Genomic DNA, 21,455 nt, shown 5'->3' with positions numbered 1-21,455 from the left:
TAAGACGCGAGGTAATGACTGATCGTAACAACACTCATCAGAATTTAATTGATAGTACAAGTACTATCATCCTAATTAGATTGATCCTCTTGTCACTTATCACTATCTTTTGATCATCTTTTAGGTCTGGTTGTAGCTTTTGATCTTCAGCACTACCTCCCAAAATTCCCAATTGCCATGAAAAGGGTGTTGCGGACTCATTTCTCCACTTGTTAAATTTTTTTATTTGTGTCTCATATTTTGTGCATTGAATGCAAGCGATGTCATCATTTTTTTTCCCATCACTGCATCAGAAAATGCTGCAACTATAACTAATTTCCCTGCAGAAGTATAACAAGAACCATATAGTTAGGGATAGGGTTTGATGCTTTAACGGTATCGAATATTGAAACTCTGAAACCTATATACATCGGCATTGGGATCATGGCCTTGATCTCAATCCCAAGACAATCCATGTTTAATGTAGGGTTCACAAGGTTTTCAAGAACTAGGTATCAAACATTGACACACAACTATAGTAAAGAGTTTAAAATTTTTGTCTAACAACTGACAATAGTATACACATATAAAAATAATAAGAAAAAGAAGGAAGTTGAGGTTCCACTTCAAAATCAATTCGCAATAAGAGAAATAGTCTAATTCCTCATAATTTTCGATTATAAAACAATTATTCACATTCTCACAAAACAAACATTTTGAACAATATATAATATTGAGAGGCTATATATAAGTTATGAATATTATAATTGTTACACCAATCAAAATATATCGAACGATCTCATTGATTACACTATTTGAGGTGGCAATCGAGGTGCGAGATTGGACCCACAATCACAATGCATAAATCAATAATGAACAACACCACTTCACAACATGGACCCCACAAGTGCCCATAAATAACGACCCTCGAAACGGCTGAGTATGTCACCAAGTTGTGATTTGCTCAAGAGTTGAATTTTCAATCCATTTTTCCTTGGTAAGAAGAGCCTTTGATATCATCTCATATCCTCATAGTGTCGACATGTGTTGCCATGGTGATGCCTTGGTACAAAGAGTCTGTGAATTGTATGAGCAAATCTCAAGCCTTGAGAGCCTCAAACCCTCCAAAGATGTCAACATGCTCTTCACCCAACTCGTGCTCACATGCATGCCACCAAGTCCAATTGATGTTTCCAAGTTATGCCAAGGGGTGCAAGAAATAAGGTCAAAGCTTATAAGGCTTTGTGGAGAGGCAGAAGGACTTTTGGAGAATCATTTCTCAACCATCTTAGGCTCATATGAACACCCTCTTGACCATCTCACCATTTTCCCTTATTACTCTAATTACCTCAAGCTTAGCAAACTTGAGTTCACCATCCTTAGCCAACACTTCCCACATGTTCCTAGCAAAATTGCCTTTGTGGGTTCAGGCCCTCTTCCTCTGACCTCAATTGTTTTGGCCTCCAATCACCTCACCACAACCTCTTTCCACAACTATGACATTGACCCTTCAGCCAATTCCAAGGCTCTTGGCCTGGTCTCGTCCGATCCTGACCTATCAAAAAGAATGGTTTTCCACACCACAGATATAATGGATGTCACAAATGCTTTAAAAGACTATGACGTTGTGTTTTTGGCAGCTCTTGTGGGCATGGACAAGATGGAGAAGCTGAAAATTATCGATCACTTGGCTAAGTACATGGCTCCAGGAGCAACTTTGATGCTAAGGAGTGCACATGGTGCCAGGGCCTTTCTGTATCCAGTGATTGATCCTTGTGATGATCTTAGAGGGTTTGAGGTTCTTTCTGTGTTTCATCCCACTGATGAAGTCATTAACTCAGTAGTGATTGCGCGTAAATACGCATTGCCTGCACAGCACTCATCACCAATTGATCCTCAGGGGCTTAATGCTGCTCCTATAATACTGCCCAACAAGTGTTCTGGGATTGAAGCCTTCAATCCCCTCCTCAATCATGGGAGCATGATGATTGAGGAATTGGCCTTTGAAGAGCAGCTTTCATAAAGCTTGCTTTAATTTCATGCCTTCATCTATGTTGCTTCACATATGCATGGAAATAAAGATCCATTTAGTTGGTTTAATTGTTATGTGTTTAATGCATATCTGACCTGTTTATCTACCCACTTATTGTGACATGCCATATGTATTATGGCTTCTCATATTTTAATAAAATCACTAGGAAATTGGATCCTTATAATATCTGTTGTTCCATCTTGCACTGCAAAAAACGAGAACACCCCAATTCAGATTGAAACTTTTTGGGACATGTAGAGGAAATTGTCAATTCAATTACAATCAATGAGGGCTAATGTGATTCAGATACAAGATCAATTAGCAGATAGGGCTAATTAAGCAGGTTCTTAACACATACTAATCCAGAATTTTCCACCATTGCACCGTTTTACTTCGACTCTGTACGAGTATTCTTGTAGGGTTTTTCATCATCAGATTGAATGGAGGGGATACCTCAGGAACGAGAAGATAGAAAATGACGATTGAGAAAGACAAGAATTTTGTTTTCTGCAGCCATTCTTTTGTTACTGTCATTAACCTAAATCCCAAATATTAATATCAATAGTTCATCAGGTGAAATACTTGAATTTGTCCTTTTCCTTTCTGGACAAAAACAAAGTGCTTTTCATTCTTGGTTATCTGATAGGCTGATAGGAAAACAACAATGGAATTACGTGGTTTTTGTCTAGCTGTGATGTGTTCAAAGGGGCGGTGGATACTTCATCCATGGCTGTAACTAATTTGTCCATCAATTTCTTTTCTCCTCTCCTCCAATATCATCACATCAAATCTGAAAAAGCAAAGATGTCTTGTTCTTGAAGCTCCAATCTCAATTCAACATTTGGCCAAATGCATATATTTTTTTTTAAACCCAGTGACTAGAATAAGGTTCTCCGCAATTAATCATCACTTTTAACTTATCTACACAACATTTCTATCTGCAATAAATTACAGAATCCAGTGACTAGATGCATAAAATTTATCCAACGCTATTTTAAAAAAATTATTAATTAATTATTAAGGGGAAAGGTATGGACTTTGAGTTCTTGTGCATATATCTTAGGACTAGCTTGTTAATTAGGCTAGACTCGAAGAATTGGAGAGAAATTTGTCACTAGGGGCTAGGGTTTGTGAAGTTAGGTTTTTGTGTATGCATGTGGAGTAAAATATTTAGTGTCGACATAAAGGGCGTGTTGTTTAATATAAAGAAGGGCGCTTTTAGAGTGCTGGGTGTTGTCATATGCAGATCTCTGAGTTTTGAATCTCTTCCCTCATAGTGTCGACATACTGGCTGCCATTGCCAAGAGAAGAGGTGTGGGTGCAAATCACAAAAAAAGTTCATGAGTTGTATGAGAAAATCTCAGGGCCTTGAGAGTCTCAAAACTCTCCAAAGATGTCAACATCCTCCTGAGCATTGTTGACATATGCCACCAAAGCCTTGTTCATGTCAAAGTAGCAATGTGTGCAGCGGAAAACAATTATTAACTCATATTCCAAGTACTACTTTTAAACTTTTTTAGAATAGTAGTTAATTAATGGAAAATATATGATAAATGTAAGAGATATTGATCAGTTCTGACATGTACAGATTAGTATTGAATTTTTATATGTTAAAAATTATTGGTCCATATCATGATCGGTTCTGAGCATGTGCAAGTAATTTAATCACAGCTTACGTCATGGTCAATTCTATGCACAAAGTCTCCACATTAATGTTAAAAAGTGTCCCAGATTCTTTTATACATTTTTCTTGTGAAATATAACCCTAATTTCTGTTCTTTTTGTGGGCATGCATTAATATTGTGCACCTACAATATAGTACACACGAGTAGTTTCTTAACGATTCTTCTAAAAAGCAAGTTGTTTCCACACAACACAACACAACTCCAAATTTCTATGGTGTTTTTGGCTCACCTAAGGTTAGTTAATTGTTTAAGCCTCAACACCAAGTCCAAATATATCTTTGCAATCAAACCCTGAAATGAAAGAGTATAGATGTATGTCTGGCCCTTGAAGATATCCAAAGGAAATAAAATTGATGGTTGTGTGCACATTATTTGAAGCAGAATCGCTTTCCAACAGGACCAGACACAGCTTGCAGCCTCCAAAACATCAAATCGATTGCTAAAAAGTGGAAAGCTTAGGCCTATCCATCTTTCCACTTTTTAAATGGAGTGCCAATGGTATTAATGTTGGTGACTAAAATTACACTAAATTTGAAGTGTGAAAAAGGAAACCGTTTGGCAAACTGAACTCAGAATTTGGCAAATTGTGCGTGAAAAATATCTCGGGATTTCCCAATCCAAAATCCTGAGTTGAAATTCTATGAAAATAAACGGAATTGTGAAATTCTCGACTAAGCTAGAATTTAGATTTTCTATACGCTCAAATCTCCTCCATAAGGAGGCGGCCTCATCTACATGTTCTACAAGGAGAGACAAAAACAGAGAGAGAAGATGAGCATCAATGTCGACTAGTGTTGTTTTGAGGAGTTTTGTTGGTGAGTTGGCAAATCTATTTTGAGGAGTTTTGCTAGTGAGTTAGTAAATCTAACTTCAATTTTCCATTTGTTTCCTTACCGTTAGGTTTTATGTCTCTTAAGAGCACCTCCATCCCAAAGGGCAATGACAAGGAAAAGGCAAGGCAAGGTTTGTCACTATTCACATGAATAGTGGCAGCTTTATCTTTTTTGTTTCCACCCAAGAGCAAGGGCAAGTGCAATTATTATTCATTTTAATTTATTTTCTATTTTTATACTTAAACCATTAATTTTGATGTGGGAAGTAAAAATATGACTAGGTATTTATAAATAAATAAAATCTGAAAAATCTGGCTTTTTTTTTTCTATTTACTTTTTTTTTTGTTACTGACTGAAGTCAACAAACCCAAGTAACAGCCCAGGCAAATTTTGCCTTTGGACCTGCCCAGGCTTGTGGACCCAATCAACTGCCTGATCTTGACGTTGCGCGCTGGAGCCAATTACTGGGCCTAAGCCCCCTCCTGCCGAGCAAAAGAGGAGCGCCAGGAGTGCTCTAACTCATCCTTTTGATATAGTTTTATCTTGAAAATAAAGTTGGCTCTGCTGGTTATATATTGCAAGTCCAAAACCAAGGGGACGGCCCATCTAAGAATGATTTAGCTTTCTTCCCTGGACGACTTGTCATATAAAAAGATTTTAACAAAGTGGGCTTGATCCAGAGGAAACCATCTACAAAATGGGCCCAATGACGTCATTTCGTAAGATTCAAAATGAACAATCAATTTCAAGTAGAGATTGGCAAATCCATGCACAAAGAGAATAAAAAATACAAATTTATAAATAAACTCAATCCTAGACATGTATTTATAAAAAAACTCAAACACTATTTAAACATAGAAACACACCCAAAATCAACAATTGTATATTTTTTGGGTGTGTTTATAAATGGGTTTTGAGTGTGTGTAATGATGGATTTTGGATGTGTTTATAAAGTGTTTTGGGTGTTAGGTTGTTTTATAATTTCAGCTCCCATTTTGGGTGTTTTACTGAAACTCCCAATAAAAAATTGAGATAATGCAAGAATGGATGACTCTATATAGCCTATATTTGCTACTAATGAGGTGTTAGTTGAATTAACCCAGGTCTATGGTGTGCTCTCAAGCAGTCCTAGATTCAACCTTCCATAGTGCACCCACGTGCGTGTGAGTTTTCCCCCCTCCCCCTTCCTAACTTTGGCCAAAAAGATAAATATAGCCTATATTTATTTGTTGAGTAATCTATTTATTTGACCAAAAGTGAAATAAAATAACCATAAAGTCGGTTGATTCTGGTAAATATAAACTATAACCGGCTCTGGTTCTATGACCATGTCCTTCAACATTGCCTAGCTAAATAACCCAAATCGAAATATTATACATATAAGAGAGGAATTAGAAAGGCAGAATGTACACTACAAGCTAGCATTACGTGCAAGGTTCAGTACAAATTAACAAGCATGGATTAAAGTGGCTAAAACTAGTGGTCAAATCAGTAGCATCAACCAATTAATCTCTGACATAGCATTCACATATCATCAATATTTCCGGTCCCGACCCCAGCGTCGAATAACATGGGAGCTCCGACGCTGCCACCAACACCCTCCATAAGAGCAAACCTCATGTCCTCAGATGGCTTCCAATGTCGCTTCCTCTGGTTTATGAACCAATTGTTGATCTGCTTTTGGTCTAGTCCAGTTACCTCAGACAGGTGCAATTTCTCCTCTTCCTGTAAACATAGGGTCATTTGGGTAAGAACTTGCATTTGTTAGATTTATCATTCGCCCTTATGCTACTTTTTCACAACCAACATATTTTTCCATGCATGTTCATGTGCTATGGATGAATTATACAATATAGTACCAAGTTTCTTTTCTATTAGTTGACGCCCGATGTTTTCATATTTTTGTTAAGCAACTTGAACTGCACCAGAACTTCATATCAAGAACGTCTCATAACATAATTGCATGAAAATTGTGAGAAACATGAAAGCACTTGAGTGAAAAGCAGAGAAGATAGATGCATCCATGAGATTGGAACCGAATGCAATTACCGTAGGATATGGCCACCTATAGTGAGTAGTCCACCAATCCAATAGGGCAGTCCTGGCATCCTTTGGTAGCTTCCCTTTCTTTCGTTTCTTCAAGAACTCCTTCCTCAAATTGGTAAGATAGCCACTGTACTTATGCAACAGCATATCTTTCAGCTCCCGATCACCACCCGCACGAGCAGCAGCTGTTTCTTGACTCTCTGCTGCTTCTAGCTCCCCACAGCTAAATTCCTCCTCTGAACTTCCAACCCCTTCATCTGCAATGGTACTAACAGTTGGTCAGTAATCCTAAATTAAGCATCTAACTGCAATCTAGATAACTAATCCCATTATTCCCTAATTCTACTCAAATTGCTAGTAAATTAAAAGATATCAAAATTGGGATGCATGATTAGCCAAACTCTACTCATAATACTTCTCAAAGAGATCACCAGTGTCAGTTCAAAACATGCTAATTAAGGATGTCTAAGCATGCACAGAATGATTCAGGCGCATAACATTACTGTAATTAGACTTGTCATTACAATTTAAAATGTCTTTATCCATATCATTTACCAAAGTTTGTCCAAGTAACAACAAATTTGGGAATGCAGGAATTATGTTGGTCCGGCAAAAGTGGAGAGTGTTTTGGTAGTTCTTTTGGTTTTCCCATGCGTTTGTAGAACGACCCTATTAGCAATTAGGAATACTTAACTTATATACGTTATTTATAGAAACTAGGGTTTTTATGTGTAAAATGAGGGGAGGGGAGTATATATTCTACCAATAAAACTAATTTCTCTAAGAGATTTCTTATATATATTTTATTTATATAAAACACTTTCTTATGGAAGTCACTTTCATACAGATATATCTGCTTTTAGGGCATGAAAAACACACCACTCATTTCAGGTGTCATGATTCATATATAAAACAGAAGCAATTACATGCGACCCCTTTTGGACTGATGAACAAATACATGTATATGCATGTCTGTGCGCAACTTCAGCGCCAAGAACAAGAAAAAGAAACCAAAACCTAGAAAAAAGTCAGCCCCCACCATCATTGTCATGAGCAAAAACAGCATGACCCATAAATCTCAGGAAAACTGCACTTAAAAATAGAAACAAAAGGAAAAAGGAGCAATGGATTTAGAGTGGAAGAAATGTACGCATATACCAGAATTACAGTCCCAGCTGGTTTTTGGGAATGTGCCTTTGCAGAGGTTTCTAAGTTGCGACTGAATGTTGGTCAAGAAGTTGGTTGCTTCATCGAACGGTTTGGATAGCTCCTCCTTGTATCCACGAAGAACCTCACAGTATGATTCCTTGCGAAACGACAACATATAATTCACAAATTATTTAATTAAATGTTGTTTTAATGAGTAAAATAATCAAGTACCTAAAATATCCTGGGAACTTGTCCAAATTGGGCTGGATTGGAACGGCAAACAGTGACATATATACCAAATTTTCTTTACCTTTTTTCAAAGACTTATCCGGAACCAAATGGAACATGATTAAATAAACATATTATCATATTAATTACGAAAGTACCATGAACTCGTCAAGTTCTGGATCAGCTCCTATCTCACTGCAAGTGCTCATGGGATGGCTCACCCGTCCAATTTCTTCAAGAAGACTTTTCATCTCCGGTGGTGCTCCAACCTATTTGTTTGGCAATTAATGACACATCAATAAATGTTTTTACGAAAAGAAAATAAAAGGAGATAATATACATTCATGCACTTGTATTTAATTAATAACCTTTTGACATTCGAGGTATGCATCAACTAAATCAGGGAAACGAGGGTGATTGGCTATCTGGGTTTTGATCAGATCAGACATATGATGATCTGATTCCATGCCCTCCGTTTGAAACAAGAGCATGTTATCATCCACTACATGACCCTGAGGATGAGGATGACCATGGAACCCACAACTGGTATTCCTTGTACTTGTAGCCATATTTTCAACTTGATGAACAACATTAACATCAATCTCTGAGCCTGATATCACACCTGGGTTCAGCCTGTAGAAATCTTCCATATTCATACATATATCTTTCTCGAATTCAAGCTCTAATGTCCAAGAAAAAGAAGTAGCTAATTAAGCAACAATAATACTTCTACAGTGGAGAATGAGCTTGTGAGTGAGTGAGAGAGAGAGAGAGAGAGAGAGAGAGAAGAAAAGGGCTTTAGCTTGACTAGGAGCCAAAGTGGCATTTGTTTTTTTGTTTTGTGGGCTTTCTTTCTCACATGGAAAAGGACCAGACTTTACTTTCTTTTCCAAGGAAACCTGAGGAAAAGAGAAGACACAGAGAGAAAGTGGAGAAGGAGCATGAGGAAACTGTTTGTGTTTGGGGTCGCGTGTGAGAGATAAATGGATTGCACTACGGATAAAAGGCTGAACTGAAACGGTGACCAACAAACAAAGGTTTGATTTGAAGTTAGAGGGAGAGAGAGGCGTAGCCCGTATTTATAGAGGTCCACCCGTCACCTTCCTCAGAGCATTGGGACTTTGGAATTGCCTTTAAACTGTGACGTGACATTCTACTACGTTTCAGAACCCTATTGGTTCTGGGACTGCAACACTGGGGCCCAACAACATCAACGCTGTGGTTTCAGGAGACTTTGCTTGTACTTACTCACTCATCACCCGTTTCCTGTTCTTGTTGCTGTTCTTTCACCGCCATAGGCCCTGGTTGTGGTTGGGAACAAGAACCAGATAATTGGAGGATGAAATTGAATTACCCTACTCTCACTTTTAATCTCACATGAATGGATTAAGTTTAAAAAACCAGTAACCCAGGTAAAAAATATGATTAGTCTGAAAATAATTAGTGTCTGCATGTTACCTTTCTCTCTCACATCAATGAAGTGAACAGTTTACACCAGTGCAAGGTTTGTTTGGTAGCATTGTATTTGGCTTTCAGTTTTGCTTTTTTGTTCTTTGGCTCCAAAGACAGAAGGGAAAATGTATGATAGAAAAGAAACAAGGATGGGAGATGTGACAGATGATGAAGAAATGTGATCGCATGAGCGAATACCTAATATTAAAATTGATGACATGGTTTATGTTTTTTTCCCACTTCCGTAACATTTCCTTGTATTCAACCTAACTTTGTTTTCTCTTGTTTCTTGGTTGTTGATAATAAGTGCCAAAGCTTTAACTATTCCGTATGAATATTCCTCCCAGTAAATTGAGAGTGGCTGATAGTGCAATCCATTCTAATAATTGAAGCCAAAAGGAGAGGTGACTATTTTTGCATTTGTTCAGCTGGGCTCAAAGATCCCTTTAAGCTTAATTTACTAGCCAAACAATCTAACATTTGCTAGCTAAAGCCAATTAGCTAGGATTTTATTTTCGAGAGTGATCGACTTAGGACGTAGAAGATTGTTAACTGTTCATGTATATGAATATAATGATAAAACTTAAGTACATCAAAAGACAACTTCATAAATTCATCGTATCTATATTACGTCTTATTCTAGCGTAATTTTATTGTAATTAGTTGATAACACTTTTTTTTTGAAAAGTCTTAATCCAGCATAATTTGATTGATATTTTGAAACACCTAATTATACGGATCCATAAACGAAAAGTTTAAAAGAGGATCTTGGTTTTTTGTGTCTCTCACATGATTTTTCTAAATGATTAACCACACAACGATATTGTCCTTCTTTTAATCATCAAGGATTTGTCCTCTAATGGCAATACAAAAGATATGCCAAAGAAACAGAAAAAGGAGTGACCAAAGATATCATGGTGCTTCCTGGAAAATGATCAACTTTAATTTAATTGCAAGACATATTAAATTCTCTAAAATCATCTCTTCAAATGAAAAAGAACAGTAAAAGAGTAAAGTAATGGATCCTTTTTGGCTGGAAATAGTGGAAATCTATATTTTCCAATAATTATATAAAGACACAGTAGAATAATATAATTAATCAGTGGTATCTGCAAAGTGAGAAATATTAGTCAGGCAAATCCTTGACTGCAGCAATTCAGCATTTTTTTTCATTATAATTTACAAAAGTATAATATTCCTTGTTGAATAAAGAACCGGCAAAGGGCACAAATCTGTTATTAAATTAAGGGCATTCATCATTTATTAGTTTGAAAATAAATAGAAATGTTAGTGATCAAAGATTCTAATCCAGGGAGGTGCTGATAAAATTAGAGCACGCTGGCTTGCGGCAACAAATACAGAGAGTCCCCACCTTTTTGGATGCAATTATAAGCTTTCATTATCAATCATAAAAAAATAAAATAAAAATAAAATGTTAGCGCCCCTGTAAGCTTAAAGATTTTTATGCGATGGTGTCAGATTATCAATTATGGAGCATGTCGAACTGAATGATAAGAGGAGAGTTCTCAACTTAACTTGAGCTTTTATTGTAGCATGTCCTTTGGGTTATTAAGTACTTTGGTGTTCCAGAATTACTTCGTAGGCTTTTGATGGAAAAAGCAAAGGCAGTTCATTTTGCTGTGTGTTTTATTGTAAGATGCATTGAGTTCAAGTGATTTTCTCAATTAGGGTTGGCATCATAAGAGCCTTATCAGGTCACTATACTCCATCCACAAATCAGATGAGATTGTTCAAGACAAGGCAGGCACCAGAGGGGTAAAAATGACCAAGTTGTGGCCACGTGAAAATGAATCAGGTTGTTGCTATAAAAGAGCACAGACATGAAGGGCAAAGGCAGGGATGGTTAGGTTAGAGATTGTGGCAATTCCTCAGTAACAAGCAAAGAAAACCAACAGCTGGCCGCAATTGCAGTTGAATGAATCATAAAGAAAATTAAAATAATGTTCACGGATTTCTGCTAGGCATTGGTTATTGCTTTTCTGGGGAATTTGTGACCTAAAAAAATGGAAGCATTGGCTTGGCCTTGCAAGATTGATTTCTAGCTATTTGAAATGAAAAAAATGTAAAGCTCATAGAGTACATAACTGATGGTGTTGTCAAGTATCCATCAACTTGTACCTAAAGTTACTGATGGGAACAACTTGCTGCATTGGCTACCAAACAGGTGCACCTGCCTAATCTTAAAGAAATACTTCCATGAAATGGGGATAACACTACTATTATGTTATTTCAGGCTAATAACTCCATGACACAATACACGTGATAACACTTCCACATGAGATGGTATTATTGGCCGGGACTATCCCATTGCAACTAAGTTTTTCTCCCAATCTTGGCCCAAAACGAAGGAGTACACTGACTTTTTCAGAAGCCTGATTGACCCATTTGATCCTCAAAACAAAAGAGCATTAATAGGTGTGAAAGGTTGTATATGATTCTTCTGTTTAGGAAAGGCCCTGCATGATCAGCCTAATGCATTAGATAGAGGTGCTTTCTTTTTCTTTTTTTCCTAACAAGGACAACATTTTAAATATTCAAATGTCCTGAGAGGGAGTTTGAACTCGATTGCATTAGATTTAGAGGTGCTTTCTTTTTCTTTTTTTTCCTAACAAGGACGACATTTTAAATATTCTAATGTACTGAGAGGGAGTTTGAACTCAATTGCAATAGAAATGGCACACTACCTTAACCAACTAACCTAAATTACATTTGCGATTTAGAGGTACATTTTAATTACTGATTTCCAGTGGCTTCCCCCTCAAAGGGAATATACGAGGCGCGAATGTGGTTGGTTACATGGATTTTCATATGGAAAATTCCCATATAGACATCACACCTTTGCTTCTTGTTTTTTTCTCTAAGAAAATTGATGAACTATTAATATGAAAAAATATGTTACCAGCATTAGCAAGGATTATCTTGATAGTAGTAATATGAGTTAAAAACCTCGTCCTATCTCTCCAATTAACACTTTTTTTAAACACATTTTCACCATATGAGAGAGAGAGAGAGAGAGAGAGATGCATACTACAAACTACTGTGCTTAACCTTAGTTCAATTACAGGTTAGAGTTCCATATAACCGTTGATAAACTGGGCTGGAAGCCCTCAAATCAAAGATCAGAGCCTAGATCAAATTCTGAGCTATTTATCCCACAACATACAACTGCCTAATATTTTACAACAATGATTACTTGAAGAAGTGTGGCTTCCCTCCTAACATCCAGCTGCCTTGAGGAAGTTGTCAAATGGACTAGCAGGAGGCAGCCTCACAGCTAGCCAGGGATCCTGTGGCAATGCATGTCCCTGAGTAGGCCCAGTCTCACTAATTATCTGCATGAGAATTAACATAGACGTTCAACATCAAAACAAAGGATAAAAAAGAGAGCGAGTTTTAAATGGCAGCTGTTATGAAAAAGTTAGCTATAGATTACACAAATCTCTTGAAAGAAAGTAGGAAAAACCAAATGTCCCAGACGGGACATATGGTACCTCTCCCGTTCTCCCACAAGCATAACCACAGTTAATCAACTTTAACAAGAAAAAAAGAGTAGGGAAACCAAATAAGGCCGGACCTTCTCGAGTGCTGTGCGGCCATCTGCTGGAAAGGCCAGAAACGATTTGTCACGGACACTGCTCTGATGATTTTCATGGGCCAACCAGTTAGAGAGCTTCTTCCTTGTCCCTGTTCCAAGAGATTCGCACTGGCTTGCCATGGTGTTGTATGGGAGGGGCGATGTGGAGATAGATGTTCCCGCTACTTGGCCGGCCACCTCAAGTGCCTAAATACAATTTTGTTCAGTTTCCGTAAAAAATAAGGTTAACATTTCTTGTTCTGACTATTGTCAAATCTTGTTAATTTTGTAGTGAAGTCATTTTGTACACAAAGATGCTTGTAGACACAAAAATGGAGAACAAGCAAGGTGTGAAAGAAAGTCATTACGGATTCCATAAGCTGTCCAATGCTGATAACATGGGCAATAGAGGTGGATGATGGCATTCTGGGAATGAAACGAGAGAGGTCAGCAACAGATGCTTCACTTGTCGCATCATCCTCCACTGATGAATTTGTTAGAAATTCCTGCAACATAAGGAGAAGTCATTGAAAATACTCATAATTTCAATGCTATAATTGATATTATTATTATTATTCTGAATTTGAATGATACACGACTGTGATCAGATGTGGAAGGTCACATGAAAATTCAGCAGTAGCCAGGAAAACTAGACAAAAGAAGTAAACAGTATACCCCATCAAAGGACAGTGAATCTTTTGAATGGCCAGCCATTTGATTTTGGTCAAATTCAAGCATTGATTCTGGACCAAACATGAATGCATCATCAGGTGTGAATGACTCTGAAAGTTGGTTCCTCACATCTTCTGCCTCCATCTTTAAAAGGAAAAACAAACAAATAAGGAACGTAACTGTTTGTGGGAGAGAGAGAGAGAGAGAGAGAGAGAGAGAGAGAGAGAGAGAGAGAGAGAAGAGAGCTGGAAAGAAGAAAACTGAGGTCCATCAGTAGACAATCATACCTCAGAAACGTTTGATAGAAACTGAACTAAGATTTCCACTATGACATTGTCGGATTCATATATCTTGTTCCGCAAATCACATAGTAATGATCTAGCCATCTGGTTATCAGTAACAGATCCGTATTTACTAACATCTGCATCAGCCTTTACATAAACTTGAAGATCATCACTGATTCCCAAATATGGATCAACCTGAATTTGCACAAGATGTAGGAAATTTGTCAAAATCTCAATGATCAAAGAGCTCGATTGCTCCTATCACTTAAAAGCTAGGAAATTCATACTATCAAAAGTTGGAAAGAGATCCTACTGTTGCACATAGTTTTTAAGTAGTAGTAGTAGCAGCATTCAGGATTAGGATATACTCACATCATATGGTATTAATGACTTCAACAGATCATTCAGACCAGGAATGTGATAGATCTTAGCCACAAACATCAACATGCCAATTGACAGCACAAGGAGAGATCTCTGACATGCCGGAGGAGACATACCTGCCAAGAGATTAAGAAACTTATTCACAATTTAATTTTCATCAGACCTATTGACTGTTTAGGGATTTATGCTGTCCAGACCATTGTTAAGATCAAGGGACATATTCCTCAGAGACAGCAGAAGTTGAATAACACGAACCATAAGGTTGTCAGTTGGATTCTGCAGAATCACAAATTTAAGAAATTTCATAAGCATCCACATAAATACATCCAAGATACATGTATACATGTACAAAACCACAGAGAAAAGTTGAATATGGAGAAACTATACACAACACAGAATGAGGCAATTTGAACTTTTGAAACGACATCTAAGTCCTAAAAATAAACACTGCATCCATAACACTCAACCATGCCCTCACTGAATTAAAGAATGGCCGTGCTCTTCCTAATAGAGGTATAAGGGTGAAAAGGAGAAGCAACAGAGGCATTAATTATATGTTTTGCAATGAACTTAAACTAATGACTGTTTAAGTTACATCTTTTAGTTCAAATGTGAACGAAAAAAAAGAAGAAACTTTTAACTAAAATTTCACCTTCAAATGTGAGGAAATAAGCACTAAAATGAAAGAATGAGCAATGGCTTCAACATTTGAAGGCAAATTATCCGAGAGATTGGCTTGTATCCAAAAAGCAGACAGCAAGTGTGCTACTTGATCCTCGCTAAACTTCATAGCATATGGTTCCTGAGCCAATCAGCAAACCAGAAAGTATACCGAGTTAATAAAGCAAGTGAAAAATTACTCGCCTGAAATGTTAGCAGTTACGGAAATAATGAAACTTCTTACTGGCTCTGATAAGCTGACTGATCCAGCTGTCTTGTCAATAATAGAACTAATTTTGTAGAAATTAGGGGAGTTCTTGCGGGCACGTCCCTGCTTCCAGTCTTCTTCGGCAGTGTCTCTATCTTTAAAATCATCACAACAATTATTCCCATGCTTTTCTGCTTTGGACCCATCTTTTTCCCTCCTCAGCTTTTCAAGCCTAGCTGTAATTGAAGCAAAGGTCGATTCTGTATTCGAGTGTCCTCTTGATTGGTATACAAAACCAGATCGTAGAGACGCAACGTCATGTCGGGGCTGGTTAGAATTTGGAATGAGAAGGATAGAAAATATCTGGTGTGCTCCAACACGCACCTCAACATCTGGATGCACCATTACTTTCAAAAGTTGAACAAGAAGGTACTCAGGAAAAACCTACCCAAAAAAAAAAAAGGATGGTTCAATATGCCGTATTCAAAGACGAAGCAAATATATATATAGTCTACGTTTACGTTTCTCTTCGGTGCGGAATCCAGATTACATCTTCAAAATCATTCCCAAGTTCCAAACACTATATCAGAGCAATTTCCAGGAAACAGACATGGGGTAGCTGCATAAAAACCTCTAAAAGCAGCAAAATTGTTTGCAAACTTCTATCACCTGCTGCAAACGTGAAGAGGACAATGCTAATGAGGTCATGTGAGCAACAATCATTAATGATGCAATGGTTGCCCTGGCAACGACTCCAGATGGCAGCTTCTCCAGAGTTAGAGCCATCATGTCAAATAGTGGTCCAACATTGCCAATCTATTAAAAAACCCACAAGCTTTTAGTAATAATAGAAGCACAGAATGCATCAACTACAAACGCCACAAGTATAGAACTCACCCCTCTGGCAATTTCTAGTAAGCAATCTTCAATGGAATTTTGTAGCATGATGTTAATGTTTGATTCTTGCTCTCCAACTGATTCAGCAGTGGCTTGAAGACTCTTCCTCAAATGCCTACATAGGTCAGAGACAAATCCAATTTCTGCCAGGACTGCTCCAGATCGAATCTGACTAGCCAAAGCACTAGCAACTTGAACGACATAAGATTTGAGTTGCGGATCATGTGAAATGTTTTTATGGTCAAGATGACGAATCACATAGGCTAAAATCAACTTCTGATTCCCTGAGCCAAAAGTTAGCATTAAAAAATGCGACCACAGTAAAGGGTTTTTCCAAAAGATGACGGATATAATAAGTACATAGTATATACTTATTTAATATTGCAGAACATGGTATATCCACAATTAAGTGCAAAGAAGATCTGATCAAGAAAAGAATAAGTGCAAAGAAGATCAAAATACCTGAAGCCTCCATGAAGTATGACATATCAGACAAAACCAGCATGGCCAACCCTTGACAAGGAACCCAGTGGTGCCCAGAATCAAAGTAGACAAACATTGGATCCAATACTCGACGCATTGTTGTGCTCTCCTTGGCTAATTCAATCATTCTCTGAATACAAATTTGAGCCCAGACTTTTGGTGTCTCTATCTCTTCTCTAAAAAAATGAACCAAAACTGTTACAAAAGGGCAAATTGATGAAAACATAATGCAATTAGCATTATCTAAAATTACAAGTATGGAACTGACAAGCCCTCACTTGTAGACTTTCAAAAACTCATACCTTGTCAGAAGAGAAGGATCCCTCTTTTCTGGTCGTGGCCTGATGATCTTGCAGCTAGGGCTAGCATCAGTGCCAACTACACCAACTCTGCCTTCACTTCGAACTACTTCATCCACCCAATTATGATGTGGCTCCCCTCTCTCATCATCTTCAATATGTGTATCAGGCTCATAGTTATCCAAGGTGACATGTACAATCTGCATTCACAAGAAAAATATTTGCAATGCTCAATAATAATGAGAGAGTGGTGTCGCTGGCTTTCCTTGATATTTGATAATGAAAGGACTAGCTCAACAACTGACACATTTAAATAACCCCAAAAATTCATATAAACTAACACTAATTTCATTGAGACATTTTGAAGAATGAAACTGGAAAGAACTAACCTCGTCAAAATCAACAAAAATATATGAAAATTCTGCCATGAATTGCACCTGGCAAGGTAGAAACTATAAAATTAACATTGTTCTAAAACAGTCCTTAAGAGTTTCAAGCATTCAAATCATAAAACTACCATGGCAGAAAGGCACTGCAAGCTTGATGCTCTCAAGCAGCGCCTTTGATGATCTTCACCACTCTCACGAGCAAGCTTACATACTCTATGAACCAAACTCTCAATGGTATGTGTGTAAGTGCCATCTGTCTGTTCAAATATTGGGTCAATAACCAAGACAAGAGTTGAAAAAAATAAAGTAATCAAAGAATTTACTTTGTATAGAAAGTAGAACAAATCGTCCACATCTGACTCATCCATTAACAGAATAAGATGTGCCACAAGTAACATCAACCATTATAAATAGGAATTCATTGTCGCCTAAAGATTTGTGACATTAAAACATTAATTAGGCGGATCAAATAACTCTCATTCTGCTCAGTGTATGCCAATAGCTTTTTTCAAGAGAAGGTAACTTGTGAATCACCTGACTATAGATGAACCTCGTTAGGGTTTGGCATCCAAGTATGCCCAGAGGATCTTGCTTAGGGTTGTCCAGGAGCTCAGTAACCACACTCAGCAGACTGACTGCAAAATATGCCCTGAAAGATGCAAAACTTATTCAATACAACACTTTGACCAAATATATATATATATATATATATATATATATTCAATACAACACAAGAATTTTATGCAAAAATTAATTCCTTTTTTTTAACAACTTTAAAGACACTGCAGTGAAAAGAAAAGGAAGAGAAAGGAAGAGAGACAGAGAAGAAAATTTGAAGGACACAAAACAAACAATAATAAACCGAACTTTCTACTAAAATAGCATATATACAATACCAAAGCATCTCCTAAAATAGCACAAGTTCAATGCATAAGAAATATAACTGGTTTGTTGCCAAAATAAAATAGCACACAACTTCCACCTAAAAGTGGAATTGTGACTTGAATTTGGAGTTTCCCAGCCAATCATACAAAAGCCATACCTAAACAACAGTAGTATTAAACAGATCTTTTCTCCACTAAAAATCACTAATAGACTTCTATGACAAATGAAATGGTAAGAAAAGAAAAGGGAAACAGCTAAGACTTACATCTGCTCTTTACACAGGCAAAGCAACTTGTTGTAAGCCTCTGCAACAATATTGATGAATTTGATGTGCTCCAGTCTTAGCTCTTTGTAACACCTATCTTCAAGATATTTGGCAATCTGTTGAAAAAACAGGAGCATGGGAAAAGGACATAAATAAATGGGATTTTTAGCCTCAGCAGTGGGCTATTAAATTATGGCAAGCTAACTTTTACTGAACAAAAAAATAAAGAAATAGGGTAAAAGAGTTCATACCTTTGGGATTCGGAAAGGATTTTTGGCAGCATACTCACATAATTTAACAATTTTCCTTTCATTGGGAGGGCCATCCTGGACAATTGGGGCCACTATTAACTTCAGTATTCCAGCTATTGGTAAGAAAAGCATAAATAGTATAATAGTTATTCATCTAATAGTAGATTAGCAAATGATTCCTTGAGAAGCATGCTGTGTCACTTGCTGCTCATCAAAAAAAGGTTCACTACTGACCAATTTTGGCATATTTGACTTCTTGGGACCAAATCTCTTACACCGTATAGATAGGATAATTTTTTCTTGCAAACAATCAGCTGTGTTATTCTGCTAAATTCTGAATTAAGATAACATTATAACACATCTAGACATGATGTGTCTAATCAATGGTCTTACTTCATAGTTTGACAACATACGGTGACAGTCTAACAAGAGAACATTACCATACACACGTAGGCACATACATCATGTGTTATGGTCATAAATGTACCACTTATTATACACATGAACCAATGGGAAACTAAGGATGATATCTAGGCTCCATTTTGATATAATAATTAAAACAGAAAAGACACATAATGCCTTCAAAGAAAACCCCTTTCTCAAGCATCCGAACCAATTTTTTTATTATCTTCATTGGTTCCTATCTAAAATGGGGAGCGGGGGGAGGAGAATAACTTTTCAGAATGAGAAAATAGATAGACAATTGGAAGGGAAAGTCTGATTTTTTCCACAAATACCCACGCCAAAGCCACATGAAAAATAAAATAAAAGGAAATGAAATTTTCTTTCCTCTAAGGAGTGCCTGGTAGAATTCCCAATGCCCCATCACATGATAAAGTGGTCAGATGACCAACTACCATCTGTGTCGCACAGATATAGATGGTAAGGTATGCCATTCGCAACGTGTCTGTGGACACTATGGCTTTACAAATCAGAGTAAAGATAGAATTACACAGTATACTCACAGGAGACTTTGGAAAGATTTCTGCCAGCAGCTTTTTGTAACGCTTAACAGGTTGTCTAGATCTTGACCTCATAGCAGGGCAGCATATGCACATGCTCTCACACGCTGGGAAAAGCTTTCGGGAGATGATCCCCATTTCCTAAAATGAAATGAAACTATAAATTGAAAATGGATAATAAATTGCGAAAACCTGCAGAAAAATCTTCCAGGGGGGTATGAATAGCACAGTTCAATTAGCCCATCAAAATGGGAACTAGTGTAACACCGACCAAAATGAAGTACAAAAACAGGAAGTTGGCCTTCCCAGCAGAAAATCCCATTATCATAATACAGAACAAATTCTTACTGAACATACTTAAACACCACAATATAATGTATTTAAGCACAATAAGAAAACAGAAAACAGAAAAAGAAAAAGCACTTAACAAGAAATACAAAAAAGAGAGAAGTACTTAAAGCAAAAAGAATTTGAAATTTTTTCATAATCTTCTTGTAAAGAAGAAGAAGAAGAACAAGTGAAACATGCATACACAGCTTTTTGTCCCTGGTTATTTGCGCACATCAAAGAAGAAAATTTGAGACTGCATTGATGCAAACATGAACCAAAAACACACAGAAATTGCATCCAGAGTACCATTAGAGAGAATACACAGAAAAACAACAGAATGAAGCCTACAGAACAGTATCACTAACCCCAAACTAGAACCCACATAGAAAACCAAATAAATGTGTGAACTTTTTCTGTTTTGAAAGAAAAAAAAGAGAAACCCAGAAGACAATTAAGGAGAAAAACATGGAGAAAACCAGCCACGAGCTTACCTTGTCCTGTAGAGGCAGATCTGGGGGGTTTAAACAGCAAGAACAACAAGTATCACCGAAGAGGGGGAGAAAACAAAAGAATGGAGCATGGGACTAAGAAAGTTTATCAAACAGAGACATAGAAAAGGCGCGTGGATTGAGACATGTTAAGAACAACGAGGGAGGAGTATGAGCTTCACGTGATGGGTTGTCAGTTTCTCTCACCTTTTTCTTCCTTCATACCGAAAAAGGGCATTGCTTGTTGGGTGTGTCAGAAGAACTTGTAGACTACAAAACTATTTTCTTTTGGGGTTATTTTATTTATTTATTTTGGCTAGAAAAGACTATCCAATTGATGATTATATATTTTCAAGCTTTAGGGACTGAAGACGCCTTTTATTTGAACTCTTTTTGGGTCTAAAGTTCTAAACTTTATTTTGAACTCAAAAAAATCATTATGCGCCATGGGATTTTTTTATCTTTTATTTTCTTGTCTGCGTGGATCACCTGCCCCCCCTCTCCAAATTATTGTCAACAGAAAAAATCTCCTGCCAAATCGGATCATTAATGGGTGATTTAATGGTATTCATGCTTAGTTAATTGAAATTTAATAGTTAACTTAGCATGAAGTTCCATATATTCTCTTGAATCTTGATATTGAATTGCCTTGCAAATTTAAAACGTTTCTATACTATATTAAAGAGCAGGAGAGTTAAATAATTATTCGATCTAATTTCCTTATCTTCCCATGGCTAAACCACCTCAAGCCTCTCCCCATCGGACTATCCCCGAAATTAAATTAGGGCACAAATAGTTTCATTGGAAAAAGGGAATCAAATTTGATCTACCAATTTATTAACTAGTATAGTTGTTTTCACGTTGTTAGATAGCATCTCAAGTTTTACTTACATGAATACAAAAATAGTAATCTTATATTTATAATCATGATTAATTCAAATACAATAACGTATTCGTTATATATTTTTTTAAGCATCTTATCATCTGTTAAAAAGATGGATC

At 37.0% G+C, this 21,455-nt stretch overlaps 3 protein-coding genes across 7 annotated transcripts; 1 reads left to right on the top strand and 2 right to left on the bottom strand.

Moving 5' to 3' along the window:
- Nucleotides 1-918: 918 nt before the first annotated feature.
- NAS4 (nicotianamine synthase 4) lies at nucleotides 919-2,195 on the top strand. Its single transcript, XM_008247761.2, has one exon. It carries the CDS (start codon nucleotides 1,022-1,024, stop codon nucleotides 2,000-2,002), a length of 981 nt encoding a protein of 326 aa, XP_008245983.1. The 5' UTR covers nucleotides 919-1,021; the 3' UTR covers nucleotides 2,003-2,195.
- Nucleotides 2,196-5,883: 3,688 nt separating this feature from the next.
- Nucleotides 5,884-8,998, bottom strand: LOC103344141 (homeobox protein knotted-1-like 1). The gene is made up of 5 exons (XM_008247769.2): nucleotides 8,321-8,998; nucleotides 8,111-8,221; nucleotides 7,734-7,881; nucleotides 6,579-6,832; nucleotides 5,884-6,254 (listed from the first exon to the last, which is right to left on the bottom strand). The coding sequence occupies exons 1-5, from the start codon at nucleotides 8,606-8,608 to the stop codon at nucleotides 6,054-6,056; spliced, it is 1,002 nt and encodes a 333-aa protein (XP_008245991.2). The 5' UTR covers nucleotides 8,609-8,998; the 3' UTR covers nucleotides 5,884-6,053.
- A 3,452-nt stretch (nucleotides 8,999-12,450) lies between these two features.
- Nucleotides 12,451-20,732, bottom strand: LOC103344152 (protein SEMI-ROLLED LEAF 2). 5 transcript variants are annotated; one of them, XM_008247780.3, is made up of 20 exons: nucleotides 20,457-20,732; nucleotides 19,639-19,776; nucleotides 18,674-18,748; nucleotides 18,423-18,538; nucleotides 17,807-17,921; nucleotides 17,401-17,529; nucleotides 17,273-17,320; nucleotides 16,887-17,083; nucleotides 16,564-16,760; nucleotides 16,102-16,385; nucleotides 15,874-16,020; nucleotides 15,241-15,648; nucleotides 14,989-15,138; nucleotides 14,534-14,612; nucleotides 14,328-14,452; nucleotides 13,959-14,150; nucleotides 13,675-13,815; nucleotides 13,368-13,505; nucleotides 13,000-13,206; nucleotides 12,451-12,757 (listed from the first exon to the last, which is right to left on the bottom strand). In XM_008247780.3, the coding sequence occupies exons 2-20, from the start codon at nucleotides 19,771-19,773 to the stop codon at nucleotides 12,641-12,643; spliced, it is 3,000 nt and encodes a 999-aa protein (XP_008246002.1). In that variant the 5' UTR covers nucleotides 19,774-19,776; nucleotides 20,457-20,732; the 3' UTR covers nucleotides 12,451-12,640. The 5 variants fall into 5 exon arrangements, with proteins under 5 accessions (XP_008246002.1, XP_088910838.1, XP_088910836.1 ...); XM_089054712.1 differs by having other exon boundaries at nucleotides 17,401-17,525; nucleotides 20,457-20,551; XM_089054710.1 differs by lacking the exon at nucleotides 20,457-20,732 and adding an exon at nucleotides 20,331-20,434.
- Nucleotides 20,733-21,455: the final 723 nt, after the last annotated feature.

This window comes from Prunus mume, linkage group LG1 (genome assembly GCF_029339155.1).
Source record: "Prunus mume cultivar Tortuosa linkage group LG1, ASM2933915v1, whole genome shotgun sequence".
Lineage (NCBI taxonomy): Eukaryota > Viridiplantae > Streptophyta > Magnoliopsida > Rosales > Rosaceae > Prunus > Prunus mume.
This window is presented reverse-complemented; position numbering and strand designations above follow the sequence as displayed.

What these genes read in the sequence shown, in the direction of transcription:
- NAS4 (XM_008247761.2), top strand. Translation starts at nt 1,022, where the DNA reads ATGTGTTGCCATGGTGATGCCTTGGTACAAAGAGTCTGTGAATTGTAT.
- LOC103344141 (XM_008247769.2), bottom strand. Translation starts at nt 8,608, where the DNA reads ATGAATATGGAAGATTTCTACAGGCTGAACCCAGGTGTGATATCAGGC. An exon ending in CATACCTCGAATGTCAAAAG is followed by an intron (nt 8,222 to 8,320) that starts GTTATTAATTAA and finishes CCAAACAAATAG; the next exon opens with GTTGGAGCACCACCGGAGAT. An exon ending in ATAGGTGGCCATATCCTACG is followed by an intron (nt 6,255 to 6,578) that starts GTAATTGCATTC and finishes CTATGTTTACAG; the next exon opens with GAAGAGGAGAAATTGCACCT.
- LOC103344152 (XM_008247780.3), bottom strand. Translation starts at nt 19,773, where the DNA reads ATGGGGATCATCTCCCGAAAGCTTTTCCCAGCGTGTGAGAGCATGTGC. An exon ending in ATACTTCATGGAGGCTTCAG is followed by an intron (nt 16,386 to 16,563) that starts GTATTTTGATCT and finishes CTTTTGGCTCAG; the next exon opens with GGAATCAGAAGTTGATTTTA. An exon ending in CAGTCAGCTTATCAGAGCCA is followed by an intron (nt 15,139 to 15,240) that starts GTAAGAAGTTTC and finishes TGATTGGCTCAG; the next exon opens with GAACCATATGCTATGAAGTT.